At 42.4% G+C, this 13806-nt stretch overlaps 1 protein-coding gene across 1 annotated transcript in view; it reads left to right on the top strand.

Moving 5' to 3' along the window:
• The first annotated feature begins 302 nt into the window (after positions 1-302).
• Positions 303-13806, top strand: part of Epha4 (EPH receptor A4) — a 127612-nt gene continuing 114108 nt past the window's right edge. The window contains exons 1-3 of the mRNA XM_047545155.1: positions 303-435; positions 3458-3525; positions 7662-8325. Of these exons, the coding sequence (XP_047401111.1) occupies positions 345-435; positions 3458-3525; positions 7662-8325 (823 nt within the window). The 5' untranslated portion in view covers positions 303-344. The remainder of the gene's footprint in view (positions 436-3457; positions 3526-7661; positions 8326-13806) is intronic.

Raw genomic sequence — 13806 nt, 5'->3', positions numbered from 1 at the left:
TGAATCTCCCTCCGCCGTCCAGGGGCTAGACCCTGGTGTCGGTGCATCAGGCCGCTACGCTCCCGCGGGGCGGGGACCCAGCCGAGCTGGCCCGCTTCAACCCCGGGAGACCGTACGCCCCGCGGAGCCGGGAGGGGGCGGGGCCTCGGGGCGGGCTTTGGGCTTGGGGGCGAGGCCGGGCCAGCCAGTCTGCACCGTCATTGGTCATTGGCCTCGGACTGGCGGGTGCACGTCACGGGTCGGGCCCGCCCTCTTGGCAATGTCTTCAGCCTGCTGCACTCCTAACTTAAGCATTTATTCCACTGGGATAGAAGCGGCAGGAGCAGCGTTGGCACCGGCGAACCATGGCTGGGATTTTCTATTTCGTCCTCTTTTCGTTTCTCTTTGGGATTTGCGACGCTGTCACCGGTTCCAGGGTATACCCGGCAAATGAAGGTAAGAACGAAGCAGCCTATCTGGATCGGGGACAGACAGGGGACGATCCGCGGGTAAATGGTCTTCGGTAGTGCAGGGCCGGTGGATGTGGAGAGAGCCTGGAGTGAGCGGTGCGTCCCGACCCTGGAAAAGGGTGCCGGGTCCACTCGATCCGCGAAGGGGTGATGGAAAAACGCCAAGTAGCCTGCCGCGAGGCCGTGACCCGTGCAAGTGGCGGATCTGTCCAAGTTTGTAGTCAAAGGCCAAAGTTTATCAGCATCCTCTGGCAAGGAGGCTCGGGGCGCCCCAAGGGGATGCACTGGAGCCAATGCCAGGATTCGAAAACAAAACAACAAAAAATTGTGGACCACCCTCCTCCCCCTCCTTATTATCACCCTTGGGCGAGGGGAAAACCCAAGCCTGGAACGCAGTGAGGGCTTAGTGCTCCCGGGTTCTTAAGAAAGCCTTCGGAGCCCGGGTTTCTGCAAAGTTTCCCGAGCCCTGCGTTTCCCGGGACTCGGCAACCGGGCCTTCGCAGGGCAGCGGTCGTGGCGCCGCTCGTCGGACGCCTGTGACCTGATTTCTAGCAACCAGCCTCAGACACCTTTCTTTCGGCTGAGCCCCACACCCCAGGGGTGAGATCGCCGACCTCGGAGCCCGGAGCTCCTCAGATTGCCCTTCCCACCCGGGGAACGCGCCGGCAAGTTGAACGTAGTCGAGTTTTCGCTTCTCAACCCAGAATAGTACATTTGGCGAGTTTAAAGGAAACATGAGCGACGGAACCCATTTGGGTGCTGTTTTCTGCGCGTCTATTCCGACGTGCTGGGAGGATTGTCTGTGCCCATGTGTCTGTGTAGGGATTGGGGTGGAGGATCATTTAGTTTCCTCTGGGTCCAGAGAAAGGGGAGCTGTGTCCATGAGTGTGAATCTGTGCGTCTGTGTATGTGCGCGCACAAATGCGGGTAGGAAACCAGTGCCCGCGTGAACGCGGACGCGGACGATTTGCCCGCGCGCGTGTGCCCCGAGTGCGTGTGCTTGTGTCCTAACGTAGGCTCATGCTCCTACCTGCGTGCATCTAGCCTTGCTTCCGTCTCATCTACTCTTCTCCCCACATTCATCCATCCAGCCATTCATCCATCTCTGCCTCCCCAGACTTCAGCCCATACATCCCTGAGCAAACTATCATTTTCCCTGTTCCGAAGGAGGGAGCCAAAAACCAACTTAGTTAGCCTTGCTTGGGCAGCGGGTACCCAGAGCTCTCCAGAACGAGGCTCTGAGAGTCAAACACCTGCCCTTAGATACTGCTTAGAACGGGAGGGGCGCTCTCTAGCCCTTCGATCTTCCCCCTCTACCCGACCGGCCTTGAGTTGCCAGCCCAGCCGCCGCGGCCGCCTCACCTCGGTCTCTAGGGTCATCCCCCTGAGCGGAATTCTGGGTCTCGGGTTTTCGTGACTACTTTGCGCACTTGTTCGGACGTCCGCTAAGGCCACTCTCACATCGCAGGCGTAGAGACTGCTTTCTTTATTTTTACCTTCCCCTCACCTTGCTTTTTCTGTTGGAAACCAAACTTGGGAGCCCTAGACAAAAAGGCGCTGATGGAACCGTGGGCTTATGTTGAATGCAAAGGGAGGGGGTTTACGACCCTCCCCAACCCCTCCTTCCCTTAAAAATTAATTCATTTTGTTGCTTTTTATTCCCATCACGTTTCCTTTTCTCCCTTTTACCCTCCCTTTCTACTCCCTCCCTTTTTTTGTAAATTGGGTCTTATTGTTCCCTTTGTGTCCCTAATCCACCTTACATAAATCCAAATGGATGTAGCGGGCTTTTCTCTAGGGACAGAGAAGAGAGAATGAGGAGGGGGGCTCAACTCCCGGCGGGAGCGACCCAGGGAAGGTTCTACATTTTAAAATAATTAACACACCCCAGGATTTCAGGCTCCTCATGAAAACTAGGGGAACGAAACTGATTTTAACTCCCTTAATTTGGGGATGAAATGAGAGGGGAAATGGGTAGAATTCAGGAACCTGGGGGTGAGACTGAGTTGGGGTGCGCATGAGCAAGGATGGAGGCCTCCCATTCCCACCCCTCCCCCAACCTGAAGAGCCTGTCTCACTGATCAAATTAATAACCCAGTGGTTCCTTTGAGATGGGCCTTTCGACCCCCAGGCCTGCAGATCGCGGTGGGAAAGGGAATGTGGAGAGATTTCGAATTCATTGCGTGTCTTTCAATGTCATCGGTACCTAGCCCTATTCCAGGCTAAGCTGGGTAAGGCAGCTCTGTAGGCACTCTTCCTTCCCCCTAAGCTTTGGGGCACACGCGTCCCATATCCATTAGGCAGTACTTCATACCTAAAATTCAAACCAGTGTTTTCCTCCGCGGCGGTAGGCGAGTCTCCGATTGTCCTCCAAAAGACCCGGGAAAGGAGAATACTTGAGTGCATTTGCATTCGAATTCAACATGTCTGGCGTTCCATCTTCCTGAAACTTTGATATTTAAAAAGCAGGGGATACCACTTCCAGGGCCTGTTTGTTTGGGGGAGGAGTGTCAGGGGAGAGAGCTTTTTTTTTTTCCACGACCCTTTGGCTACTCTCTGATAGAATTCACTTATGGTTCTGTCACCATGATGGGGAGTTATATGGTCATCTGAAACCTGCAAAAACAAATACTTCTAGTAGATACCAGACAGAGATGAATGCAAATTTTGCTCTGGAGTGTTACTGCCCTACATTGATGTATTTGTTTTTTTGAATTGTACTTGAATTTCGAATTGTACTATTCACCCTTTTTGGAAAATGAATCAACTGAGACCTGGGATGGAATTTTAAATGTTATGCAAGTTAAATAAATAAGAACCTGTAGATTTAAAGAAGGGAGAAGATCAAGTGAGTAATGATTATTTACATAAGTGAGACCAAGTTTAGGTTTTGATCATAGTTGGATATGCACACCCTGAGCACATATGGAAACGCTCAGGCAAATGGTTTTTGTATTATTGCCTTTTTGCAATTGGAAATTAATCTATTTTCCTTTGTTTTTTTGCAGTTACTTTATTGGATTCCAGATCCGTTCAGGGAGAACTTGGGTGGATAGCAAGCCCTCTGGAAGGAGGGGTAAGTTCTGAGTTGCTCTCTGATGGAAAGGGTAAAAAAGGAGTGATTAGCAAGTTTCTGAAAGTCCTAATGGCTTGATTCTTGGTGATTGTGGTGAGGGGGTCAGATTTCCGCTGTGGCCTATGAAGTGAATTAGGCTTTGTTGGAGAAATCCTATACTCCCTTGGATAGCGCTGTCATGGAAGAACTAGAAACCAAAAGGGCAGAAAGGGGTTTCAAAATTAGGAGATCGGTGGAGGCATAGACTTAGATGCCTATTTAAAACTAAAATACCAACAAGAAATACGATCTGGGGACCAAATTAGAAATTATGCCTATTACTGTGATGGGCATGAGTCCTGACAGGGTTAATTTTAGAGCAATTGTTCTGCTTTCAGATTAGGAAAATGAATAAATAGAGATAGTAGAGAGAAAAGATTTCTAATTGCCCCTATATAAGTGGCAGGAGGCTCCCAACCTCGCTGTCACAACCTTAAATCAGTTGCTGTTCTCTTTTACAGGCTGAGAAAAAGCCTTGTGAACCTGAGCCAGGGGCATACTGCATGCAGAGAAAGCCCCAAGCGTGTATATTGTTGGTGTCAAATGTGAAAAGTTTGAGTATCTGGAATCTGAATCTTTAAGGGTGAGAGAGGCCAGGTTATAAAGTATGAAAGAACATATATTCCTGTTCATTTCTTCTCAAATTTGTAGCATGACCTCCATGGGAAGCTTAACAGAATGTTCCTGGGTCTATGGTCACATTCTCCCACCCCCCTTAATAGCAAGTCCAGATGACTCACTTTGGAAAGAAATCTGTACAACATGTAGCTCTGACTTCTGCCACCTTAAAATAACTCTCCTATCCTTTTAAAATTAGGGAAGTCATCCAAACTTCACCTACTTGATGGTTTATGCTTGAGTCCATTGATTAGAAGCAATGGGAATGAAAGATTAGGTATATCTTCCAGGAGAAAATGGTAATGCCAGTAACCAGCATGGGGGTCCCACACGCAGCAACTAAATAAACAGTAAAGGATTGGGGAGGAGATTCATAGGAACTGTTATAGAAGATGCATTTCAAAAATGAGACTGGGCTAAAAAATAGTCATAAAAATGAAGAATCCAAGCAAGGCCTGTAATCTATGTGAAATAAAATGAAGATTGCCTTGCCTTCCTGTTTTTCTGCCTGAACTTGACTGCCTGCCCTTGGTTTGGTCTTTGCTGAAAAATTCTAGTCTGCCCCCCAAAACCATGATTTCAAGGGGAGAGAGAGTGATTGGCAGGCCTCTGGCGGTGTAGACAAGCTGTATTCACCGCTGATTGCAGGCAATTGCCCTCATCCTTTGAATGTGAAGAAAGGTACAGCGTTATCTGGCGAGAGTGAGACTCATAGTTAATCCAATACCCTGGAAAGGTCACAGATTCAGTCTGGGTTTTCCCAGGCTATCGTAGGGGTGTTACTCCATAGGTTAAAATGGATTAGTGCTTCTGGCAAAGTTGAGGGTGGAAGTTGCCCTTACTTGTACTAATAAATTTAATGAGTCTTATTTTTCTTACTGCTTGCTCTTAGGTTTGAAGAGAGAATATACCTAGTATGCTTTTGACCCTAACTTATTCCACTAAATAGACTATGAGTTACATAAAAACAAGGAGGGACACATTTGGGAGCACAGTCTATGGTCTATCCAGTTTCCTGACAGCTTTTATTGCAATTTACTATGCTACAAATGTTCTTCCTTCCTTCCTTTCTTCCCTTCGCCCCCCCCCCCTTTCTTTTCAATTCCCTCAAAGAACTGCTGAAAGAGAACCTGGTTATGTTTAATAGACACAAAACTCCCTTAATTATCTTAAAATCTAATTTAAAAAAAAATACTATGGATAGCTTACTGTATAAAACACAGATCTTTCTGTTAGCTGATATAGATAACCTTTTATTTTCATTAAATATTAGATGTGTAACATTTTAAGTAACATTAGAAGTTAGAAATGAAATTTTACTGGTATGCAACAGAATTAGTCATTCCAAAAGACATAGCTGCCATTGAGAAATTATGTCAAATTATGACATTTAAGTAAGCTCTAGATTTTATCACTGAGGAAGGCTTTTTCAGGTTTAGAGTTGAGGATGAACTGGGTTTGTAGCAACTAGGGATTGACTGTTAAAAATTCTTTCTAGTTAGGGAGATACTGAGTATAGTTAGAACATTTCACATCCTTGCCAGAAAATTAGGGTAGTTGTCTGATAATGACATTTGGTAGTCGTTACTGGTGTTATTTTTAAGAAGAAATCTGATTTAACAATACCACCAAGTAAGATATGAGACAGAGTCAGAGACAATTCATGAGAACAACTGTGTAGAACATGAGACTAATGGGAAATGATGGGTCCTAATGGCAACTTGTAGGAAAAAAAAAAAACAAAAAACTAATTTCTTAGCAGTGTTCATTTAAAAGAGTATATTGAGGTGCTGATGTTGATTGTACAATAGAAAACTAAGGGAAGACACGTCATTGTTCTGGTGAATTGATCAACGTGGTTAGACAATTAAGCTCAAGTTGGAAAGTTTACACTAGGCCTGAATTATCCTCTGTGAACTCTATGCCTCTCTGTACACTGAGAAATGGGTCCTTCCATTTTCCCTTTGTTGTGAGATGAGAAACACGCTGAGCAGGTCTTTTTGAAGATGCAGGATCTCCTTTTGGATTTACATGAATTTCCCAAAATAAGGAAATTACTGGTGATTTATTGCTTACTAGATAAAAAGCCGTTTTAATCACCAACCCCCCCCTCCCAGTTCCAACTTCTATAATGGTAGCAAGATGAAAGGAATACAGAATTTTATGGATTATGGCCCTTTCCATAGCAACATTTCCATCCATTAATAGTTTTCCAATGCACAGATGGGAAACCTGTTAAAAGGTACATTATGGTTCTCTGCACTTCATTGGATTGAATGGAGCTTTAAGTGGAGCTATTGTAGAATACAAATTTTTTAAACTATCTTTTTTTTTTTCTTCTAATTACATTCATGTGTTAGATACTTCAGGTGATTTATGCCAGATCTATATTAATGCGTTGCTGTGGATGTTAATGAAGAACTGGAGACTCCCTACCAACTTAGTAGGAGTTAGAGTACAGGACCCAAAGTGTCTTCTTGCTTTCAGGATTATTTTTTAAAACTATACTGAAAGTGAAATTGCCACTTTAATCACGGTGGATTCCTCTGAGTTCACATTGTCCCACTGTTAGAGTATCCTTGCGTGGGAAAATAGAAAGCAAAGGAGACCCTGGAGTCCTTCTTTACTTTCCTTGGGCTTCCAATCATGAATATCACTTACAATTTTATTTTCAATATAAAAGAAGAAGAGGTAGAAGAGGTAGAAGCAAAGCGCCTCTTCACTCTTGTTTCCTTATGTATCTCATTCAAAAGTAAGAACATGTACAAACTTTTTAACTGAAAACCTGGTCTTGAAAAGTCTTCCGCTAGCGTGACAGTGTGGATTTGAGAAACACAACCATAAAATTTACTGTCTTCCCAGAATTACCAAAACCCAGGATGATGGGATTTTCTTTTCCCCTTTAAACAGCAGTGATGGTGCCAGAAAACTCAGTGGACACTATTTTTTAGGTATCAAAGAGCAAAGTTTTGACGGGAGCACTACTAATTATCTGATAATTGTCTTCCTTTGGCAAGATCTACTCTTCCTGCCCTCGATTTGCCTGTCTCTGTTCTGTGGTTGAAATAATACACTTACTAGTTTTTGGTGGTTGTTTTTTTTTTTTTTTTTTTTTTTTTGTCTCTCCTTTTTTTTTTTTTTCCTCATCTATGAGCAAATTTGAACTGTTACCACTTGAAATTATAGCTGTTGTGATAGGTGACTTTGAGGTTGTTAGACCACCACAAGGAACTACTGAGAACCCACAAGCAATAAATCCACTATTGCTTCTGGATTTTAGGCAAAAGAGCAAAACAATTAAAAAAAAAAAAAAAAAGATTGATCTCCCAAGGGATGCTTTATTTCTGAGGACTGGAACTCAGTAGTTTTATTAATTATTGAAACAAAAATAATCCATGTCCTATGACGGTAAAATAGAATTGGCAAATCACTGACTGATGAGACTTTGTAACTGATGCGTTCCCTCTGGGTCTTTGCAGTGGGAGGAAGTGAGTATCATGGATGAAAAGAATACACCCATCCGGACCTACCAGGTGTGCAACGTGATGGAGCCCAGTCAGAACAACTGGCTGCGAACTGACTGGATCACGCGAGAGGGGGCTCAGAGGGTGTACATCGAAATCAAGTTCACCTTGAGGGACTGCAACAGTCTCCCGGGCGTCATGGGGACTTGCAAGGAGACCTTTAATCTGTACTACTATGAGTCAGACAACGATAAGGAGCGTTTCATCAGAGAGAGCCAATTTGCCAAGATTGACACCATCGCTGCGGATGAGAGCTTCACCCAAGTGGACATAGGTGACAGAATCATGAAGCTGAACACTGAGATCCGGGATGTAGGACCACTGAGCAAAAAGGGGTTTTACCTGGCGTTTCAGGACGTGGGTGCCTGCATCGCTCTGGTGTCCGTCCGCGTGTTCTATAAGAAGTGTCCACTCACCGTCCGCAATCTGGCACAGTTTCCAGACACCATCACCGGGGCTGATACTTCTTCCCTGGTGGAAGTTCGAGGCTCCTGTGTCAACAACTCAGAAGAAAAGGATGTGCCAAAAATGTACTGTGGGGCAGATGGTGAATGGCTGGTGCCCATTGGCAACTGCCTGTGCAATGCCGGGCATGAAGAGCAGAATGGAGAATGCCAAGGTAAGAGGAGCCATATTGTACTTTTCATTAGGGCTCAGTGCACATAATTAAATCAGAGATGAGACTAAATGGAGTAAAGCCAGTCATTAGCAGCCCCTGTGGGATGTGGTGGGACCGAGGGGTCTAATGAGTAAGTGCCATAGCTCCAGGTGGCAAGGCTGAGACGTCTCTAATACTGACAAAATAAATGATGCTGCTGTAATCAGCCCAAGGCCAAGCACATTTGCTAACAGGCACTTAGATCTGAACCGGCTTGATACACCCTCTGAAATGTAAATGAACCAGCTGAAGAAGTGGGCTTGATTGATCCTCACTCAAAGAGGTGGGCACATTTTTGAGCCATAGTTTTCCTCTCTAGAGAGTTAGTCAGATGACAAAGATGATGAGTATCTTTTATCTTAAATATATGTGCATGAACGATTCCAAGGTGAAATTACGATGGTGTTGTTCCAGTGCCTTGACGTTCTTTAATATCACCCTGTGTGAAGAAAGTCCATGTCTTCTTTCTTTTTCTGCCTTGTGGACGAGTAGAGAAGTGAATGGCCCAATGGAGTGTAGTGACAGTTTTTCCAGTAGATTCTGTTCGACTGAACACCCGTCCATGGGTTCTCCAAGAGAAATTAAATCTTGACCAAAGACCTCTTCATTTCTCTTAGGAGCTGATAATAGAGTTAGTGAGGGCCTTATTTGCTCTGTGGGCAGAGATGATAGTAAACTGTGATTCACTTTGGTAATTAAGTTTTTGAAAAAATAATGCATTTTTTATCATGTTGATGGCTGTTCACATGAGGCTGTTCACATGATTTTTCTCACCTCAAGTTCACTGTACACGATTCAGTCTAGTCTCTTTCCCCCTGTCTGTCAGAATTTTGGGAATTTTGTAGTCTTTCACTTGGTGGTAGCTTTACATCTGAGTAAGGAATGAAAGTAATCCACACATCCATGGATTGTTCATGTTCTATGTGGATTAAGTCTCAAAAAATTAATTATCTTAAACTTGTCTTGCTTGGTGTTTATTTTCAGTGGTTATCACTAGTCTGATGCTGCTTATCCTAGCCGGTGATGGTTACTACTCAACAGCTGCACTGTGACTTGGTCCCCCCTAGAGAAGAGATCAGACTAATCTTTTCTCCTGGTGATTGTTGAGTTGTAGACTGGATTGCCACATGGTTCATCTGATTTGGTGATTAAAGAGCCTGAAATAACTGACTGCCAAACAATTTGTCTGGCATTTCAACCATCTTAATGACAGGGTGGGATTAACAATGGGGCATTTCACTTGATTGACCGGGAGCCAGCAGTCACAACCAAAAAAAAAAATTGCGTTTTTGGTAGTTTTGCATTACGAATTTAGACATTTTTCCTTTCTTGGTTTGTACTTTCCCAAAGTGTCATTGATGTTTCACTCTAGTTATTTCTAGGAGTAGCTAATAGTGACTTTCCTTTAATTTCATTGTAAATAAAACAGAAGAAAGGCTGGCTATTTTCTAACTTGAGTGTAAAAGGAAACTTGTAAAGTTGAAAATTTGCAAGTTGGAATTTGGGTTTTTTATAAAGATTAATTTCTTGCATTTTCATTTGCTTTTCATAAGCTGTACAGAATTGAAACTGAAGAATATTCTGGCATTGATATTAGAAAACATGTGAGCACATTCTTTATTGGCAACTAAATTCCAATGGTCAAAGCAGGAACGTGGCAATGACACCCCTATCGTATTTTAGAATAAAATATTCTACCTTCTCAATTTTTGTAAGACAGGGACTTGTACATCTTCCCATGGCAAGATTTCATATATATATATATATATACATATAATTTTTTCATATATATATATATATATACATATAATTTTTTAAACCAACATTGGCTTCCATTTCCTGTTAAAATGCTCACCCTTCTAGCATTAGCTCATCTCCCTGTAACTAATGCCATTGATTTTCAATTGTCATAGAGCCCAGTAACTCATACATTGCCACATTGTGCAACTCCTTGACATTTTTACAACCCAAATTAGAAGGAAAAGAGAAAAAGATGGAGGGCGAAGTGGATGTAAAGGCAATTGAACATTTTAGTGGTTTGCTTTATGGAAATCATCTTGGGAATCCAGTTAATCATGTGATTCATGGAAGGGGAGGGGCTTCATGGTTCAGACCCAGTCCATTTATAAGTGAACTGTTTCTAACAAACCCAGCTATGTAATGCAAGGGGAAGGTTGGTTAAGCCATTTTTGAGAACTTTCAGAGTTTTCATACATGCTACAAAGGGTTTTCATTTGTTTTTTCTCGTAAAATTATTAGCTCTTTCAAGAAGACGCTTCTCACACAAAACCTTGCATTTCATTTGCTCATTTGTTTTTATTTATACCAAGTGAGAATCTGTGATGAATTTTTGAAAGATGGAAAAACTTGAAAGACAATGGCTTTTTAAAATCCAAAGCTTAGTGAGACTTTTAAGGATGACTCAACACTGTAAAAATCCCAGGATAATAAAAATGGTTGGCACTTGACATCCTTCTGTTGTATCTGGTATCAGAGAAGCATCTGAGCATAGCAGAAAGAATGTGGAGACAAGGAAATGCGTCTCAGTTTGGTCACCTAGCTGGATGACCTTGGGCACATTTCTTAAGCCCTCTGAATGTTAGTTTGTTCATCTATAAAATGGGAGAGGAAAAGCTCTTCTCAACTCACAAGCTTGCTGTAAGGAGTCTGTGATAGAAGATTGGTAAAGTCATCTTGTAGTTCATAAAACACTAAAGAAGTGTGAACACTAACATTTCTTTTATCACCTGCCCTTCTCAAGGTCATAGATGTTGACTTTAAGGGTGTTGAGTTAAAATAATAAAAGAGAGATCTATCTCTCAGTCCCTCTCCAAAGTCAAGGCTAAAAAGAGGGAGCGTCCCTCTATACTTTACCTAACAAAGAATAATGACCATTTTCACATTTCATATTGAAAGTGATATTTGGAGAGGATCTTTCTTCCTTTCTTTCTTTCTCTCTGGCTGTCCCTCCCTCTGTTTCTTCTGTAAGAAAGAGAACTTTCCTTTGAAAGAGTGACAAGTGATCTGGGGGTGGGACAAGAAAGGGAGTGTAAAGACAGCTTAAGGAGGGATATAAAGGAGACCAGACCAGGTCTTCAGAACTCTGGCAGCAGGTTCCTCCCCGTTGTCCTTTCAATGGGTCCACTATGGCAGGACAAATAGAAGAACAGGTGAAAGGTCACCTACTTCCTCATCCATCTTCCTTGGGGTCTGGGAGGTCAGAGTGAAGATTGATTAAGATCTAAAATGTTTGACAAAGGATCCTTGGGTAAAAATGGCCAGGGCGGGCGGGGGTCCTGGGGTGTGCTGTTGTTTGAATCTAACCCTGGTCATCCACTGGAGTCATCAAGGGACCCTGGGGACAGGACTACACTTCCTCTTGCAGTTCCTATGGCCAGCAGTACATGCTAATGTAAAGAAGGATGAAGAGCTGCCCCCAAGTTGTCAAGAGCGGAGGGAGATGCAAGCTCTGCCCCCGCAGCAGCTGCAAGTTCATTGTGCTCTTGAATAGCATTTTCTGAAATGATTTGGTTTGGTCTCAGAGGACAACAAAGAGTTTTAGCCACTTGTCGGTCCTCATAAGGTGATTGTGTGACTGGGCTTATGGTGATTGGGTGCCCAGGAGATTTAGCTGTGCTGGTCCACTTTCCAGGCCATATCACACTGTCAAGGAAAAGACCAGATCCAACGCCAGTGTCTTCCTCCCATATGCCCCCGGTTAGGAAATGTGCCGGATGTTTAGGGGGTCATTTTCAGTACCTCAGAAATAGTAAGCAGAAGGAACAGAGGAAAAGATTCTTCAGAAACTTATTTCTTGCTTAATTGAAATGCCAAAAAAATTAAATGAGAGGCCCATATTTACTCTTTGGAAATATCAATAAGCAATGTTTTCAGTGGGTGAGTGTACATAAAAATAATGCGAGGCATTAAAAAAAAAGAAAGCACGCTTATAATGTCACTCTTAAGGCTGAAGAATCATACTCGTGATAACATTAAGTTACACAAGAATCAAAACTTGCTAAAATATATAATTTTACTGAACTGAGGGTGTAGCTCAGTGGTAGAATGTTTGCCTAGCACATGCAAGGCCCTGAGTTTAATCCCCAGCACCATAAAATGCCTATATAATTTTACTATAAATTGAGGCATTACCTTGAACCTGTATTATATATTACATATATAATGTGTTCATATCGGCAAAAGGCATCTTATTAAAAGTGCTTTGAAGAATGAACAAGATTGAAAAGATTCGGTGACTTAAAAATAGTTTAAATATATGCTCTGAAAAGAGGGAAAGAGCTTTATCTGTGTCAAAAAAAAAATGATTATTTTGTTTTTCTAACATATTATAGAAGAACCACAGGAGAAAGAAGCAGTGGAAAGGAGGCGTTTAAAACGTAATTCATAGAGACGCTATTTCATATCCCTTCCACTTTTGAAATTTTTCTTCTACCTTTGAATCCTGTCTTTAAGAATGAATTGCTCGAATCACAGAGCTGCTTTCATCTCTGGCTTTGAAGCATGACTGTGATCACTGGAAACGTCATTCTTTATCTATGAGAAGAGCAGAGCTTAATTATTGTCCTTCTTCTATTAGCCTTTCTTATTTTTCCTTCTTTGTGTGACCAGATTTCTTTTGTGAGGGAGAATCATGGGATGGTCTCTATTTTGGGTTCTCTAAAGCATCACATAAGAATCATCTCAGGGATTTTTTTGCAATATGGTATTTAAGATTTGATGACTTATTTTAGTCTAACTGAGCTTCCTTGTGCCTTTCAAAACTGAATTGAGACATGATCATTCTTTAACACTTGAGATTTTTGGAAAAATACTGTTTAAATAGTTGTTCAGTTACCCCTGTGCAGAGCAGAGGTGGCCCTGATGTAAGTTTGACATTCAGATCGAACTTCGCTTAATTGTTTTTTTTTTGCGTTTAATTGATGAGTGTGATGTTACCAAAGCATTGCATGCTTTTCAGAAGGTTTTTCAATGCAGAGTTATATAAAGTAAAAAGCAAAGTCTTCCATTTCCTACACATGCACTCAGTTTTCAAACTCTCATTCTAACTTTTTGAGTTACCATCCTTCATTATTCGTCAGGTAACCCAAATGCACCTTTACACATATATTTAAAAAAAAAAACAGATGGGATCATTCTTTTAATTGCTATCTTGTTGTTATGATGCTTAACTATCATGTAAATCATTTCATATTAGAGAACATAGCTTTTTTTCATTCTTAATTGATGATGATCAGTAGTCTACTAAGGACATACCTTAATTTATTTGGCCTTTCCCTTATTGGTAGATTACTTAGGTTTTCTTAGTATTTCCTGTTTGCTTTGGGGTCTTTTTGGGGTGAGGGGTTCTTTTTTTGTGATACTGGGACTTCAACCCAGGGTCTCATGCTTGCTAGGCAACCATTGAACTACACCCCCACTCCT

Source organism: Sciurus carolinensis, chromosome 3 (assembly GCF_902686445.1).
Source record: "Sciurus carolinensis chromosome 3, mSciCar1.2, whole genome shotgun sequence".
In the NCBI taxonomy this organism is placed as follows: domain Eukaryota; kingdom Metazoa; phylum Chordata; class Mammalia; order Rodentia; family Sciuridae; genus Sciurus; species Sciurus carolinensis.
The sequence above is the reverse complement of the archived record's forward strand: the minus strand, read 5'-3'. Positions and strand labels throughout refer to the sequence as shown.